The sequence below is a fragment of the Chlamydotis macqueenii genome, chromosome 2 (genome assembly GCF_036417535.1).
Source record: "Chlamydotis macqueenii isolate bChlMac1 chromosome 2, bChlMac1.mat, whole genome shotgun sequence".
Classification (NCBI taxonomy): domain Eukaryota; kingdom Metazoa; phylum Chordata; class Aves; order Otidiformes; family Otididae; genus Chlamydotis; species Chlamydotis macqueenii.
The window spans coordinates 70030763-70048744 of record NC_141557.1 but is presented as its reverse complement, the minus strand read 5'-3'; the positions used below and the strand labels follow the sequence as shown (position 1 = coordinate 70048744).

At 42.9% G+C, this 17982-nt stretch overlaps 1 protein-coding gene across 1 annotated transcript in view; it reads right to left on the bottom strand.

Moving 5' to 3' along the window:
- Window positions 1-379: 379 nt before the first annotated feature.
- Window positions 380-17982, bottom strand: part of ELOVL2 (ELOVL fatty acid elongase 2) — a 57730-nt gene continuing 40127 nt past the window's right edge. The window contains exons 4-8 of the mRNA XM_086740225.1: window positions 11284-11361; window positions 10083-10254; window positions 8623-8747; window positions 6649-6783; window positions 380-3095 (exon numbers count right to left, since the gene is read on the bottom strand). Of these exons, the coding sequence (XP_086596351.1) occupies window positions 2967-3095; window positions 6649-6783; window positions 8623-8747; window positions 10083-10254; window positions 11284-11361 (639 nt within the window). The 3' untranslated portion in view covers window positions 380-2966. The remainder of the gene's footprint in view (window positions 3096-6648; window positions 6784-8622; window positions 8748-10082; window positions 10255-11283; window positions 11362-17982) is intronic.

Here is a 17982-nt window from a genome sequence, read left to right as displayed (position 1 = left end):
TAGGTAGAATTCCCAAATCCCAACATCATGGGATGTTCAGTCTACCAAAGAAAGGTATCTCAAGTAGGAAACAAAAATGCTGTGTATAGACACTGTAGAAAACAGTTTCCTATCAATCTAATTCTTATGTATGTGTGTAAACATGATATGCAGAAATACCACCTGCCCAGTCAATGATGAGGGCAGAGCACAGACAGCAGTTGTGCAGAAAACACAGGGGAGCTTTACATTGGTGTGCATGGAGTTGGCGTGTAAAGTTGTTTCTCAGTCTGATGTGAACGTCCTAAGAGCTTTCTGAAAAAGTTTCACAACAAAAGTGGTCTCACATAGCCACTTCCTAGCAATTTGATGCCTTAAATAAAGGGGAGTGGAGACAGCCTGATAGTAAAATTTGTTTATTTACAGTGTTATGTATTACAGGAAAATCAGTTTAAAAAGTCAACGCTTCTCTTTCTTCAAAAATGCATCATGAAGATGTTAAGACAGATCTGAAGAATCTGATTCCAGCCAGACAGATCTGATTCCAGCCTTTCTGGCCAGTCTGAATCTGCAAGGTGACCATCTTGGTTCTTGCACTTCCCCCCGCCCCTACACCCCCCCAGCCCTTTGAGTTTCAAGTAAGGCATTTATTTAATTCTTCTTCTTTTGAATGAGGTTTCAACAAAAGACAATATCTGTGGGGTTGATTGCTCTAGTAAACTTAACACTTAGCATGCTGACATTGTCCACCTTGATAGTCAAATGCATGCTTTGCCATCAAAAGGTTATGGACTCCACTCAGCCTAAAATCCATGCTGGACCACACAACTGTTTTGTTGCCTGCCTTAGACGAATGGTTTGGCTAGTTGCCTTGTGTGCTATCTTGCCAAAAGTGTTTGAATATTGCAGCTACTTTAGTTACCCAGTTCATGATGCTGCAGCTTATCAGCCAGGCTGCTCAAATGTACTGCCTGTGCTGCAGCGTTATGGGCGTTTCGGTTTTCTGCTGGAGCAGAAAGGTTTTGTTCACTTTGTAATGGAGCAGGAACTAGGTGGGGACAGATGGGATCCAATGGGACTTTCAAGCACAAATTTGAACCAAACTCCAACCGTGAGACACCCTTCTCCATGCCACTTTCTCGTCTTGCTTTTGCTGGACAAAACCACCTGTTGTTCCCCTATCCTGTACTACGTCCTCAACCTATCCACGAGCCCTTGCGGCTGCAGCCTCTCAGGCTGCTCCCAGCTGGAGTCACTGCCCTGCACCCACATCGCTCCCTGGGACAAACCTTCTTGCCCTTGCTCCTGCAATCTCCAAGACTCCCTGATGATGGACCCATCTATGAAAGGATAACTGACCCCGGGAGGTGGAGAAGAATTGGAGGAACAGGATTTGGGACAGCCTCCTCTCCATGTGGGCCCTCTGTAGCTGCTTGGTCTCTCTGTGCTGGCTGAGCATATGGTTTGTCCCCTTCCTGCTCTGAGACCCCTGTGGGGTGACAGGAGGGAGATGACACAGTCCCTTTCTAGGACTCATTCGGTCCACGGGCTTGCTGGGCTGAGGTGATTCTGAAAGGTGTTTTTGTTGAGAGAATTTATACACGAGACTGGAAGAGACCATAACTACTTCACTGTGAAGAACAGAGAGAAAAAAAGGCTGTGTCCACTTTTAGTAGAGATTTTGAAGTGCAGTAGATGAGAAAAGGGCGAGGGGCAGATCCCCAAAGCTAATCTTGGGTACTCTTCACTTCTAATCATTTAAGTGGGAGGTAAATGCAGCTAACCGAAGCAGAGAAGATGGTGACTGGCTATTGTGAGACACAAACCTTTACAGTTGCAGACAGCAAATATCTCCTTGCTTTCCCTACAGAGGATGTTGCCTCAGACCCACCTGTTCCTCTAGTCAGAGACTGGTCTGAGTAAGGGCCACCTAGCACAGAAATTACCATACAAGGTACTTTGCTCACTGCTGAATTAACTTTTAAGATTTTCTGCGTCTTCCAGTCTATTAATATTTGTCATGTCAGTTTGCTTCAGATTAGCAGTGTTTGTATAGAATTAACTTTGTTCAGGTTTATGCTCAAAGGATTTATCTTCATTAAGTTGCTGAGCTCCCTTTTCTTTCAAAATCCATTTACTCAGAAGTCTATTAATTTATCACATCGGAAGTGACTTGCTTTACTCTGACTAGAGCTCAAAAAACCCCGTATCGTCATGTAATATCATGTATTTTAAATGCCATACTGGGCAGCCGCAGGTGCTACCAGTCCAGGCCTCTGAAATAACGAGCTCCCACCAGCCTTCATGGTGTTTGAGCCAGGTTGCACACATGTAAGTGAGCACAGTGCATATCTCTCTGCAAACTCTGGGATGGTGCACTTGGGCTCTGCTCTCTGTTAGGTCCTTTCCCAAGGCTCCCACAGGACCAAAGGGACAGCTGCACCTTGCTGGTGCCCACAGGAGGGACTGTGCTTTGGGGAACAGCTGGGAAGAAGCAGAGAGGAGTATAGTGATGGAAAACATGATTCACATGCCTTCACCCCCACCCCCCTTGCCTTACATTTCCTTTTCCTGGCCTTGGCCACAGTTTAGCTGAATGTGTTGGGTGCACTGCAAAGCCTTATGTCAAGACCTCTTGCACGCACAGAAACTGCTCACCGCGTTAGTCTGAACAGAGTCCTAACCTTTTGAAGGCATTGATGGATTTATCCATCAAGTGTTTTATAAGGCGTTTTTGTGTCAGCATTAGAGATCAGAAAGTTTTTCTTTTTCATATGAGAAAGATCTTGGCCTTCATGTTCTGATGATGATCTTTGACAGGACAATTCTACACATTTTGTTAAAATCTAAATAGCAGTACATTAGTAAGTGCCTGGTACAAAGAACTGATAAATGTAATCAAATGGGTTTTAAGCTAGAGTTTGTAATTCAGTCTTTTTTCTTCCTTTTTTTTTTTTAAAAAAAAAGCAACACAAGAAATGCTATACTTATTGTGCTTTCTTATTGTTCAGGAATCCATTGGCAGCAGCAAAGTAGTCCTTATGGAAACCGTTCCTAATTTCTGTTGTGACAGGGGTTTCCTTTATAGCTGTTCCTGAAGGTGCTTTCTGGTATGTCTATAAAAACAAAATCCAAAGTAAATATTTGGCTCTTCTAGTGTTTACAGACACTAAATATCATAGAATAGTTAGGGTTGGAAGTGATCTTCAAAGGTCATCTAGTTCAACCCCCCTGCAAGAAGCAGGGACATCTTAACTGCTCAGGGCCCAGTCCATCCTGGCCTTGAATGTTTCTAGCGAAGGGGTATCCATCACCTCTCTGGGCAACCTGTGCCAGTGTTCTACCACCCTCATTGTAAATAACTTTTTCCTGATATCCAGTCTGAATCTGCTTCCTTCTGTTTTAAAATCATTATGCCTTGTCCTATCACAAAAAGACCTGCTAAAAAGTTTCTCCTTAGTTTTCCTGTAGGCCCCTTTTAGGTACTGAAAGGCTGCTATAAGGTTTCCCTGGAGCCTTCTCTTCTCCAGGCTGAACAGCCCCAGCTCTCTCAGCCTGTTCTCACAGGAGACGTGCTCCAGCCCTCTGATCATCTTCGTGGCCTCCTCTGGACTTGCTCCAACAGGTCCACATCCTTCTTATGCTGGGGACCCCTGAGCTGCATGCAGTACTCCAGGTTGGGTCTCACGAGAGCAGAGCAGAGGGGGAGAATCACCTCCCTCAACCTGCTGGCCGTACTTCTTTTGATGCAGCCCAGGATGCAGTTGGTTTTTTGGGCTGCAAGGGCACATTGCCAGCTCATGTTGAGCTTCTCATTGACCAGCACTCCCAAGTCCTTCTCCTAATGGCTGCTCTCAATCCATTCTCTACCCAGCCTGTATTTGTTCTTGGGGTTGCCCCAACCCAGGTGCAGGACCTTGCACTTTGCCTGGTTGAACTTCATGCGGTTGGCATGGGCCCACCTCTCCAGCCTGTCAAGGTCCCTCCGGATGGCATCCCTCCCCTCCAGGGTGTTGACCGCACCACACAGTTTGGTGTTGTCTGTGAACTTGCTGAAGGTACACTCAATCCCACTGTCCATGTTACCAACAAAGATGTTGAACAAGGCTGGGCCCAATACCGATCCCTGAGGAACACCGCTTGTCGCTTGTCTCCTCTTGGACATAGAGCTGTTGACAGCAACTCTTTGAATGCAGCTATCCAGCCAATTCCTTATCCACCAAGTGGTCCGTCTGTCAAATCCATGCCTCTCCAGTTTAGAGGGAAGGATGTAATGTGGAACAGTGTCTAATGCTTTGCACAAGTCCAGACAGATGACGTCAGTTGCTTGTCCCTTGTCCACTGATGCTGTAACCCTGTCATAGAAGGACACCAAATTCGTCAGGCACGATCTGCCCTTAGTGAAGCCATGTTGGCTGTCACCAATCTTCTCCTTATTTTCCATGTGCCTTAGCATGGTTTCCAGTAGAATCTGTTCCATGACCTTGCCAGGCACAGAGGTGAGACTGACCAGCCTACAGTTCCCTGGGTCTTTATTTTTTCCCTTTTTAAAAATGGGGGTTATGTTTCCCTTTTTCGAGTTGGGGGGAACCTCACCAGACTGCCAGGACTTCTCAAATATGATGGACAGCAGCTTGACAACTTCATCTGCCGGTTCTCTTAGGACTCATGGATGTATCTCATTGGGTCCCATGGACTTGTGCACCTTCAGGTTCCTCAGATGATCCTGAACCTGTTCTTCTGCTACAGTAGGCAGTTCTTCATTCTCCCAGTCCCTGCTTTTGCCTTCTGCAACTTGGGCGATGTGGCTGGAGCCCTTGCCAGTGAAGGCTGAGGCAAAAAAGTAATTGAGTGCCTGAGCCTTCTCCATGTCCCTGGTAACCAGGTCTTCCATTTCCTTCTGTAGAGGGCCCGCATTCTCCCTGTCTTCCTTTTATCCCCAATACACCTAAAGAAGCTTTTCTTGTTGCCCTTGATATCCCTGGACAGATTTAATTCTGTCAGGGCTTTACCCTTCCTTACCTGATCGCTGGCTGCCCGGACAACCTCTCTGTAATCTTGCCAGGCTACCTGTCTTCGCTTCCACCCTCTATAGGTTTCCTTTTTGTGTTTTAGTTGGTGCAGGAGCTCCTTTTTCGTCCATGTGGGCCATTTGGCATTTTTGACCAAGTTCCTCTTTGTCAGGATGCATTGCTCTTGAGCTTGGAGGTGCTCCTGGAATATTAACCAGCTTTCCTGGGCCCTTCTTCCTCCCAGGGCTTGATCTCATGGTACTTCGCCCAGCAGATCCCTGAAGAAGCCAAAGTCTGTTCTCCTAAAGTCCAGGGTAGAGAGCTTGCTGTGCACCCTCCTCACTGCCCTAAGGATCTTGAACTCCAGCACCTCACAGTCGCTGCAGCCAAGGCTGCCCTTGAGCTCCACATTCCCCCCCAGCCCCCTCCTTGTTGGTGAGAACAAGGTCCAGCATTGCACCTCTCCTCGTTGGCTCCTCTATCACTTGCAGGAGGAAGTTGTCATCCACACGTTCCAGGAACCTCCTGGATTGCTTATGCCCTGCCGTGTTGTCCTTCCAACAGATGTTGGGGTGGTTGAAGTCCTCCATGAGGACCCGGGCTTGTGACCATGAGGGTTCTCCTGTCTGCCTGTAGAGGGCCTCATCTGCTTGGTCCTCCTGGTCAGGTGGCCTGTAGCAGACAGCCACGGCAATATTACCTGTCCTTGCCTTCTCTTTAATCATGACCCATAAGCTCTGTCAGCTCCTCATCCATCCCCAGGCAGAGCTCTATGCGCTCCAGCTGTTCATTGATATAAAGGGGGACATCCCCTCCTCATCTCCCCTGCCTGTCCTTCCTAAAGAGCCTATATCCCTCCATTCCAACTCCCCGGTCAGAGGAGCCCTCCCACCAGGTCTCCGTGATGCCAACAAGGTCGTAGCCCTGCAGGCGAACACACATCTCTAACTCTTCTTGTTTGTTGCCCGTGCTACCTGCGTTAGCATAGAGGCACTTAAGCTGGGCCCCGAGGAAGCCGACTTGCTTCCCTTGAGCTGCATGGTTAACTACTTACGGTTAACTGTAAAATGGAGCTGCCTGGAGTTTGATGATGCAGAGGTTTGTATTTGCTTCAGGCTGTGTTAAGGGAACTGTATTATTTTCGCTGCTGTGGGTGATATTACCTTACTAGTATTACTGTAATACTTCGTGATGTCAACAGAGATTTTTAAGCCCTTTTCACTAGAAGCTCTACGTATGCAGGCAGGCTGGAGCAGTCTCTGCTAAAAAAGGGTGAAGTAAACAATGCAAAGACAGAGCTGTTTGTTTGTTTGTTTTTTTCCAGGAGGAAGGAAAACTCAAGAAGTTGCCCAACAGAGCAAATTCAGTCCTGAATGCAGTACTTGCTATATGAGTACAGAATTGAGCCCTGGTACAGGACTGCACTTCACTGCATATGGAAGAGCTGAGCTGCGACGGGGAGGTCACCACTGCTGAATATCTATTTCTTGCAGATGCTACTGCATCGGTCATTCTTAACTGACATGACATACATGTTTTAATACAAACGTATTTTAGGTAGTGATGCTTGTTGTACCTGAGAGTTCATCAAGACTGCTGTGCAAAAGGTTATTTTTTTCCCTCACCCTTGTCAGACAGCTCTTGGAAGACTGCTTACCTTAATGTAGAAGTTTATGAAGAGAACGACCAGTGTGGCCATATAGGAGGACTGGAACATGAGGCAGCCAAATGGGAATCCACATGGCTTCACAGCTGCGCTGAGTGTGTGCACAATAGTGAGGAGAAACTGGATCTGGGGAGGAAAGATCAGTGTATTTGGTAAGCAAGGGTTGGTGCTAGCTAAATCAGATATAACAATGTCACCTGGTCCTGCTCTTTGAAAGTTTGAGTACTCTTGATAACTGTCCTGTTCTGAACCTGTGAATGTATTGTGAGGGTTAAGTTAAAATGGTGCTCTTAAGAAATTTAAAACATAAGTGGTCAGAGATTTCTAAAAATTACAAGTTTATAAATCTATCTGGCAAAATGAAAGCTTGCCTTTTTTTTTTTTTTTTTTAGGTATGGGTTGTTTTGTCTTCCAGATTGTGTCATGCCAGGTACAGCATTGTCTCTATTACTGGGCAGAAACTTGAGAAAACTCTGAAATTCTCCAGGCAATAGCTTTAGAATGTCTGAACAGAAAATGGAAATCCCAGGTCTGAGGAGACATTCAGGTAGGCTTAATGGAGTTAAGATGGGGACAAATGAAGCAAAAATGAGATGGAGAAGGAATTGCAGAAGACTCTGTATTTAGGACTGTGAACCACAGCCCACGTTGGTGCATCTGATTGTTCCCAGGCTGCTGAGCGTGCCCTCAATCCAGTGTGCTGGGGTGCATTTCAAACAGGGTAGCATATTTCAACTGCAGGGATGATCTCAGCTCAGAGAAGCAGCATTTGCTAAATGCGTTTCTACACAGGCATTTTTAAGTTTGCTGCAAACATTTGAATCCCAAATAATATGAACAGGCCCTAAGATAAAAAGGTGAAGGGAACTTTAATTTCCGTCAAGCCTTATAATCTTATTGATAGAAGCTTTTGATGTGGTACGGCAACTGTTGGAGTAGACTTTTAGAAGACAGACAACTTCTGTCTTGTCTAAGAGTTCGTTTACATCATTTTGTTAGTTGTACCGTGGTGTGGTGGGTTAATCTTGGTTGGCTGCTAGATACCCACCCAGCTGCTCTCTCACTTCTCTCCTCAGTAGAGCAGAGGGAGAAAATAAGATGAAAAAACTCATGGGTGGAGATAAGGGCAGGGAAGGTAATTGGTAAAACTTACCAATATCCATCAAAGGCAAAACAGGCTAGACTTTAGGAAGATTAATTTAATTTATTGCCCATTAATAACAGAGAAGGATAGTGAGAAATAAAACAAAACTGAAACCACCTTCCCCTAAGCCTGTGTTTCTTCCCAGGCTCAACTTCACTTCTGACTCTTCTACTTTCTTGCCCCAAGAGGTGCAGGGGAATGGGAAATGGCAGTTGCACATTGCTTTGGCTCTGCCGCTTCTTCCTCATCACATTCTTTCCCCTGCTCCAGTGTGGGGTCCCTCCCATGGGAGACAGTCCTTCATCAGCTTTTCCAATGTGTGTCCTTCCCACGGGCTGCAGTTCTTCATGAACTGCTCCCGCATGGGTCCCTTCCACAGGGTGCAGTCCATCAGGAACAGGCTGCTCCAGTGTGGGTCCCCTGTGAGGTCACAATTCCTGCCAGCAAACCTGCCCCAGCACGGGCTTCTCTCTCCACAGGGCCACAGCTCCTGCCAGAAGCCTGCTCCAGCTCAGGCTTCCCATGGGGTCACAGCCTCCTTGGCAACCACCTGCCCTGGCACGGGGTCCTCCAAGGGCTGCAGGTGGATCTCTGCTCCTCCGTGGGCCTGTAGAGTTTCTACTGTATTGTAGAAAATATTTCTGAGCATAGTTTCCTTTATTTATACCAGGCTGCACTAGTGACTTATTCTGTATGAGAGCTTTGTTATATTTGTATTCTAACTGGTTTAATTCTGCAAATGACAATACTTATCTATCATTCAACTCTGTCATTTTGAAGGATTTCTGGTTATCAAAAATGACATTAAGATGGATACGTACCAGTTGTGCCTGAGTGAGGTACTTCTTCCACCACAGATACTTGCGCATAGAAGGGATGACTGACAGTCCGTAGTAAGAATACATGAGCACGTGGATAAAGCTATTCAAAGTGGGTCCAAAGAAACCTGTAAAAGTACAACAAGGGAAACTTTATATGCCAATTGCTAAAAAGTGAGAGAAGATATAATTGTTAGCAATGTCTCCTGCATAAGGTAAGTCTTCCCTCTGTGTTTATCCTTTGCTAAAGACATTAGTGATGTGAAGAGATGCTGATTACTGATTAATTACTTGGCTACTGGTTTTTCCACTCCGTTAATCATAATAGTGCAAAGTTAGTGCGAAGCATGGGGAATATGTTCAGACACAGTAGAAAGCACAAACTCTCACTAATCTGTTTACACCTTTGTAGGAATCACTTGTAATTTCTACAAAATCCTTTATCTCTGCTTCTACTTATAACAGTCATTTACTTTGATTTTGCGCTGTCCATCATAAGTGCCAACAAATGTGAATTCTGCTTTTGGTTATGAAAAACACCTACAACAAGTTGCTTTACAAAATATTACAGTGGATTGAGGTGACTCCCTTTAATGGCTCAAAGTAAGAAAACTGATTGTCTTCTCAACTCTGATGACAATGCCACAGGAAGACTCTGGCTGTATGTTGTGTGTATGTTGTGAGACACCTGAAGTAGTTCTCTGCTGTTTAGACTTCGTATACAAATGCCAAGTGAGCAGTCTGTGGCACTGTGCATCATCTCCACCTCAACAGAGGAGATGATGACAATTGCAATATCCACCTACAAGCCAAAGCGTTTAGAGATTGCTGTTGCGAAATATAATGAACCCAAAACATAATAAGGCAAAGGATGCTGCTACTTCTGCTATTTCAATGTGAAATGTAAGACTGCGTTTATTAGTTCTGGTTGTCCAGTAGTTCTACTACTTGAATGAGATGTATTCTCATTTAAAACAAAACCAAACTCAAACTAGTAGTTTAATTAGCAATTATGTAATTAAAGTATCTCGCTAAATGTCAGATTGATGCATACAGGAGTCAAACTCGTAAAAATGCTATTGAGTTCATTTGTCATGATTGACACTGACTTTACTAGGGCCATGATTTCCTCCTACATCTGCTTTTGGAGTAGGTCTTGCATGTGATCACTCTCGTGTACTACTCAGCAGTGTTATCCTGTCTAAAAGTGGTTTAAAGAGAAGTAAATATGAGGGCTTGTGGCAGCTAAGTGGAAAATCTAGGGCCTAATACTCAGATATTACTTTGCCCTGGACCTTTAACCATGCTTTTAATTTTACTGCAATCTGCAGGTGTTTGGCAGTTCTGAAAGGCTTTGAATGTTAATGATGCTGCCAGTGATATGCTTGCTTTGCATGGTGATGTGGTTCTCCTCCAGCAACAGGTGACTTATTCCCCAGGTGATGAGGTGAACACAGACTTACTTTGCCCACAAGGTATCCAGTTCAGCACACACCACCAAATGTTAAACATAGTGGCATGGTGATACACGTGAAGGAAGGTGATCTGGCTGCTTTTCTTTCTCAGTACAAAGAAGATAGTGTCCATGAATTCAATTACTTTGGAAAAATAATACCACCACAGCACCTTGGCTACCTGTACAAGCAAGGACAAAGGAGCAGAAGATCAGTATCTGTCCATAAAAGGGTTCAAATACTGCTGTACTTCATCAGTCCCTCAGTATGCAACTTCCCAAAAGACATTAGTATCCCATTGAAGGAGGAGCACAAGCTCTTGCTTCAATTTTATTCCCATTTTGAATGAAGCAGTTTAGAAAAAAAAAATCATTTTTAATGTGATTGTATAAATATATAATTATCTAAATATAATTTTAAAAATACAAACTTTAAGGGTTTTCTAATTGTTCTTTTTTTTTCATCACAGATATAGTAATGTGGGTGTTTTTGTGGGTTTTTAAAAGGGTGCTACCATTTACACTTTCTTGGCAATGAACAGATTCTGCTGGAAGCTGCTTCTTTTTAAATAATCCGACTTTGACACTCCTCTAGAGCTGAGACACTTTATCAGAGCTCAGGATACGTCCCAGGACAGTTAAAGACAGTTCCCACATTGTTGATCGGAAAAGGTATTTAACTGACCTTTTCCTTGCCAAAAGACAGACAAATTTTGAAGACTGGGGAAAATGATAGAAGTTAACCAATCTTTCTGCCCTTGAGCTCTAACATTATCTGGAAAGCAGCCTAAAGTGAGGAATGACAGAGTTAATACACAGAATTGCTGTGATGCAGAAATAAGGGCTGAAACTAGAGATAAGCCAAGGCAGCACAATGTCTGCAGTTTTCCAAAGTTTAGAGTTGGGCTTAAATCAGTTTCTAACAAGTGTTACATTTCAGGTGACTGATTTTTCTTCCAATTTCTTAAGTGATCTATATTCTGTTTTAACAGTAGGGCAACACTGTTTTAGCCACAGATCTTGATATACAGCTTTTCAAAATGCCCCTTGTCATACTTTCTATGGCAAGGATGCCATTAAAACCCTCATGTTAAAAATGTCACTGATTGATAACATCCTTATAATTTCCATGAACCCAGTATTGTTGCACCGGGGATGCAGAGGGAAGGACTGCTGCGGATGCTGAGGGCTGAGTTGCTGCTCTCTCTCACCCGGATGTCGGCCTCCCCTGCGCTGTGGAGGTTCTGGCACTGCAAGTTGTAGCCTCCTTCCCATGTGGCAAGGATGAGCTGGAACAGAAAACACAGTAATTGTGTTCATGAACAGATGTACCAGTTTGCTTTTACCAGTTTGCTTTTGTGTTTACTGAAAAAATCAGCACAGAAGTATGGTAGATTCCCACCCCTTCCATGAACTGATGCTCTTAAACCAGACAACTTGCTTTGAAATGGAAAAGGCATCAGGTTGTGTTGGAGATGTACACTGAAATGGTATACCTTTTACATTTCTCTGGCTTTAGAGACTTTCAAGGCATCTATTAAAATCTCTTGTTACTTAATGCAGTGATCCTCACTCCAAAGCTCCTGCCTGAGTATTGTGTCTCTGTCCTGAAGCAGTATGAACAGAGCTTAACATAGCTACTTGTGCAAAACTGACCTTGAGAAAAATTCCCTGATGCCAAGCAAGCAAACGGAAGGCAAATCTAAAGTAGTGCAATGGAGAAATGTTTCCTAATGCCTTCCATGTGTCTCTTTATCATACACTGTTAAATGCAGGAGGGAGCAGAGGAGAGTGGGCATAGTGCTGAATGGAGGCATGAACAGACACACAAGCAATTTCTTAGATTCAGCAGTTGTCATACTGGGAAGCAGATAAAGCAATGAAATGTCAGGCTATCACACTGTGATGGAGCAGAAGGTTTCAAGAAAGCCATACAGTGGCTTTTGATGTGGAATATTTTTACAGTAATGACCAGCTAAAGCATTCAGCAGCCCCTTTGAAATAGGGAGCATAATCTGTTGTCTATAAATGCTGATTTTTAAAAAAGTCTTGCTTTTTCTTGAATGTGTGAAAAGTGGATTTTGGGGCCAGATTAAACAATTCGTGTTCTGGGGTCTGTCTCCCTCTCTACAGAGGCAGCAGTAGAGTGATGATGGGAGAAGTACATTGAAGTGCTGTGCTGTAAGTACGATTGCAAGATTCTGTGAGAAGAGGGTTGTTTTCAACTCTGTCACTACATTCACAGGGAAGGTGTGTATCAGCGGCTGTGCAGACTTCTCCCTCCACTTCAGACTGAAAAGTAGTCTCCTGTGTTGAATGTGTGACAGTCTATAAAAAAGCAAAGCAGAGATATTCTCAGTGACCAAACAGTATCGTATCGATAATACTATCTGGAGAATTAGCAAATATCCCAGAATGCTTAGTATAAATTCACATTACAAAGCAACAAAACCTGGAGAGCCAGGATCTTCTATTATTTTTCCTCTGAATTGCAATTCTGTGATTGTCCTTGTACTTCCAACATAGCTGGGGTATGTGGCCAAAATAACCCACAGAGATTGCAGAGAGAGATGAAAAGACAATAAATGAGTGTGTTGCAGATAACTGCTCTATAACAACCAAAACTAGCCCTCTCCTCTTTGGAACAGCCCATGTGTTGGTGGATTGGCCTGAGGTGTGCCAGGGGTCACCAAACCAAACAGAATGGGACTGGAATCTGAAAACAGGGGAAACAACAAAAACCCAGCTAGAGATCCTCATACGAATGCTCATTGCAGCTGAGAGCACATCTTATCTTGTCAAGTTGGCCTCTGCTTGGATGTTGTGCCTGCAGGTGTGCAGGGCTGGGTCATTCCTGCCCGCTGAGTAAGAGGCAGAGGGCGTGCAGCTCCCAGGTGTCCATCCTGCTGCATGTCCTTGGTCCTCAGATCTGTGCCTGTGCTGTAGCTGGCAATAGGTAGCAGCTTCACAAGGGATGGCGAGACATTACTGCATGGTTGCTTTTCCGGGTAGCTGCTCTCAGTGCCTTCTGTGTGTGCTCTCCTGCCTTGGATTTTCTCTCCAAATGGGAGGTGACTGAATGATCCCCAAACCGAGGCTTTTGGAATAGGCAGGTACAGCATCACTGACAGGCTGTTGTTGAAGATTTGTTCTCAACTCTGTCCTGTTACTTGAAAAACGCTGAAGAATATGGAATTGTCATCTTGTTCTTGGCAGGGAGCAGTATTTTACCTTATGAGAGGTATGCAATTTTTAACATCTTTTTTCCAAGATTAATTCAAACAATTTCACCTGATTGATTCTATTGCTGTCTATATCTGTAAATTCATATCTTTCCTATGCTTAAATTGGTCAAATTTGTTCAAGAAGATACTCTTAGTGTACAAAAAGTATATTCCTTTAGTGTATCTTTGGGAATCTTCTTTTCTTCCAATTGCAAATACTCTTTACTCCTTCAACATCTTTTTCTCTTCCTTTAACAACTAATTTTTTTGCTTTGCTGAAGATACCTAACCTCATAAAATTTTCTGATATAGTAGATGAAATGTTAGTTCACAGAAACATGCTAGAAAAATTTGCTATTTTAAATTTTTTGATTAGTCTGTTTTACAAATGTTCTGATTTGTCTATGATTATAATAGATTGATTTTAAAAAATCTCTTTTATGTGTTGTTTTCTTGTGTGTTAAAGGTTAGGATACTTTCCTGCTGGTGCTGAACTGGCCTGCTTAGTTGTATCTCAAGATTTTCTTCAAGTATTCCATTCATAGCTCTCATGTTGGAAAATGAGATGAGAAAACCCTTTAAAGGCTCAGAAATAAAATGTATAGATAAATACTTCCTTTCAATATCATAAATTTTTAACTTAGCATTTAAGAAATCTGCAACTCATCACAGATGGTTAGCACACAAATGGAGAGCAAGCTTTGGGGTAAGAATACTGCTCTGTGACTGCAGGGTTTTCTTTAATTTCTTTTGCATGTTATTCCATGGTTCCGTATAACGCTAGATTTTGCAGATCACAGTGTGTGCCTATTCCCCAGTCACTTGACTCGGTAGAAGAATTCCTTCTGACTTGTGTCTATGTTTCAAGAGCCAGCAGCTTGGAGTGATCTGTTTTTACTGTCTTAACCTTGCTCTTTCATGTCAGCTCTTCTGTAGCTTAACATTCCTATTCTGTTGCAGGTGCCTTACATACTGTTGGGTGTCCTTTAAAGGAAAAGGGCAGAATCCACTTTGAGTTTTGACTGTTCTACTTTGCAAACTAATTTTCAAGATTTCTGGCTAAGGTCCTAATAAAAAATTAGTGGGGAAAGTTGGAAGACAGAGAGTAATTTTTTGGGATCCTGGTGATCCTAGGCTGTGATTTTCATGTTAGCTGTCAATGATGTGGAAGGTAAGCAGCTTATGCAATGGTACCAAATGAGCCAGCTGCGTATCTGGAACAGAAGCTGGTACTCTGATGGAAGGTGTTCAGTCACTAGGTTTCTTCTTCTCTGATACCAAACTCACAGGTTATTTCTACCATCTCTGTATGTTCCCTTTTACATCCTGAGCACCCATGACTCTGCAGAGCTGATGGTATTGTTAATCATGCAGAGATGATGCAGGTGCAGGATATATTAGAGAGATGAGAAATTCTCTCTCTCTTTCAAAATACAAATTCTCTCTCTCTAGGAAGCAATTCTTTGAACGCTTTGCATTCTTGGCAACCTATGCTGAAAATAATATTAACACATGCATTGTTGGAAGCTATTTACAAAATCAGATCACGCAAAGGGGAAAATACTGCCTTGTGAAAAATTTCTACTAAGTAGCAACATCCTGTTACTAGTTGAGTTTTTGTATTTTGCTATTGCTCTAACGTTCTTAACAGATTCCAGTTGTTACACCAACAAACGATCTTTACTGATGTGCTTGAATATAAACAGCACAAGGATTCATAACACTTGCTTCACTGCAGTTGTCTAACTCTTGTTTTGTTTTGTTTTATTTTTAAAACGGGAAATCAAATTGTTCAGGAATAAGAGCTGGTTCCTCTGTAAGAAATCTCAGCAGAGTGCGGCAGCAGGTACCAGAAGATGGTGCCGAAGACCCTCACCTTGCTGAGTAGCAGGCTGAGCATCAACAGTGTAGACCCAGGGGCCTGTGCTCTGTTCATTTCAAGCTTTTGGCCTCAAAAATCAGACAGCTGCAGCTTGTTCCTGCATCTGTTCTCTACAGGTAGGCTAGAAAGGAAAGTAATGTGATTTTTTTTCTGAATGAATATTCCTATTTCTACTGACTGTGTCTTCTCTGAGCTCTTTGAGTTGTGGAAAAACTCTGTGCATTTTGGGCTTGCTCAGAGAAAAAATACCTGGCAGCAGGAAGGTATTCCCCCTTGTCCCAGGGCAGGAGAAAGACAGAGGGTGAGGCACCAGCACCTGGAAGATAAGCAAGCCTTGTAAGGCATTCGGAATATTCTCAGTTTACCCGGAGAGAGGGTTGGTGTTTGCCGTCTCAGGGAAATGCACAGATCTTTCCCACCACATCCATCCTTCTAATATTTTCGTTCATTTTTTATGCTAGCATTTATAGCTCCATTCACTATTTCTTTTCAGTTTTTAGTTCCTGGTTATAATTCCAAATCAACACTTTGCCAAAGCTTCGCATATACCACTTTACCCTCCAGAAGGATCCTATTTGATTTCTGGTTCATGACTGTATTCTCCAGCTTGATCTGCCTTGATTTTTCCCTGTCAGAGCCATCCTAAATAGGCCCCTGAAACACCTTAGTATCAGTGAAACAGTTCAGCCGAAACCAAATATTGGAATTAATATTCAAACAACTGGAATTCCTCTCAAAAGTTCAAAGTGGGAGGACTAGATGACCCTTTTAGTCATATGACTTAGTTTTAGGCAGTCCTGCAAGGAGCAGGGAGTTGGACTCGATGACCTTTATGGGTCTCTTCCAACTTGCGATATTTTATGATTCTATGACAAGCGCTAGTGTCCTTCTTGTGGACAAAACAGAGCAAGAAGCCTCTTGTCATTAATATGTATATGATGTTTTCTATGGAACTCCAGCCCTCAGGCCAATTAAAACATCTTGATCTGACCACTGTCCTCAAGCAATGGAGGTCTTGCTAAACTAAGGGCACTACTCTATGGAAAGGGTCTATCTTGCAGTGCTGTGAATCACCTATTTACCTTGGCTGTAAGAGATTTTTGTTAGTCCTTACAAATAACACCTCCTCCCTATATCTCTAGACTTGGACAAAATAGACCTAAAGCAGTTATGTGCAGGTCAGATCCCAAGGAAAAGGAGTTTAAGCAAAAGCTTTAGGTCAGTGTCTTAGGAAGGAGAGAGTAATGACTTTGTTTTCTTTGCCTTTTTTATTTTAAGTGAAATTTAGAATGAAATGACTCAGAAGGTTATCAGTGTCTAAAAACAGAGACCAGATATTAATCGTCTCACCTAACTTTCCTCTTTCAGTTCATAAAGGGAGAAATCAGCTCCTTGGCTGTAACATGGCTCAGTTCCAAAAGCATGCAACAGCTAGATTGCCTTCCCATCCCAAAGAGGCTGGGGTGAAGGCATGCTGCAATGCTACTGAAACAATTGTGCTTTTATGTAATAAGTAGATGAATAGAGGAAAGTACCATTAATTATCCTTGATTTATTGTTAAATCAATCTCAAACAATACCTAAAAAGCTTTCAGATGGGTTTTCTGGCCTAGGACATTCAATAGTAAAATCATCTGTGAATGGTATTTGTTGAAGAATATCTTTCTATATAGGCTGCCTATTTTTAGACAAGTCTCTAAGAATTGAGGCATAATTCCAGACTTTAGATGGATTGCTGAGATGAAGAACAGCCTGTGTTTCTAGATTGCTGCTCTTGTGTACTGAAGATCTCAAATAAACTGTAGTCTGGCAAGGCTATAAACCCCATAAGGAAGCTACGCGGGCTAGATTGTTCAGCCCAGGCCTGTGGAGGATTCCAGGAGCCTAGTCTCAACCCTGCTGCTTGGTCAGTACCTCAGTTTCCCAAAATGTAGTGTTACTTACCAATGGTATTGTGCCAAACAAAAAATGGGTGCCGAATAGGAAAGACTCCACAGGATTTTTCACAATTAAAATATTTCTTTGTCCCTCTTTATGTTGCAGCCAAGATACTATTTCATGGGGATAGAAATGTAAAGAGTGTGCTTTGGGCTACTCGTTGGTAAGGTTCTACACCTCTCCATGGGTCTATTTTGAGGTCCGATAATTACATGCGTGGTGGCCCAAAACCATATTGGCTAATTCTGTAATACACCGACTGGAGTTTGCTATCCTGACCTGCAATACGTAGAGCTGGGCTCTGTGCTGGGTCTGTCATCCTGCCTGAGCATCCTAACTAGAAGGATACTGGTTATTCCAGAGCAGAGGAAGTAAGTGGTCCCATGCTTTCTTCTTATTTTGAGGTCAGAATGTTCATAGTTTCAATTAATGTCTGAATATTTTTTCTGTCAACAAAGACTCTTTCAAATGTAAAGCCATGCTGTTGAGAAACTCCTAGCCAGCTCCATTTAATACCCCTTAAGTAAATGGGAGACTGCTAGAAGGATTAGTGAACTAATGACTTCAAAATTACTTGAACTTACGAATGCTAATACTTTTGTGTGTTGCTGTTGTCTGGGATAGTGAAATAAGCAAAAACAAATCCCTTCCAGGCCTATTTTCTATTAATCTTTCATTAAATGTCCCATTTTAAATAACTTCTATACTTTGTAGTTACAGTGGTTCTATCTGAAGCTTTGCACATCTGAAAAAAACTCATCATATAAAATTTTACTCTTGATATCCGATAAAGTTCTACTGAAAGCTATTTGAATTGAGCAGGTGAGATCCAGACCACTGCCTTTTTCATGAGTAGGCTAAACATT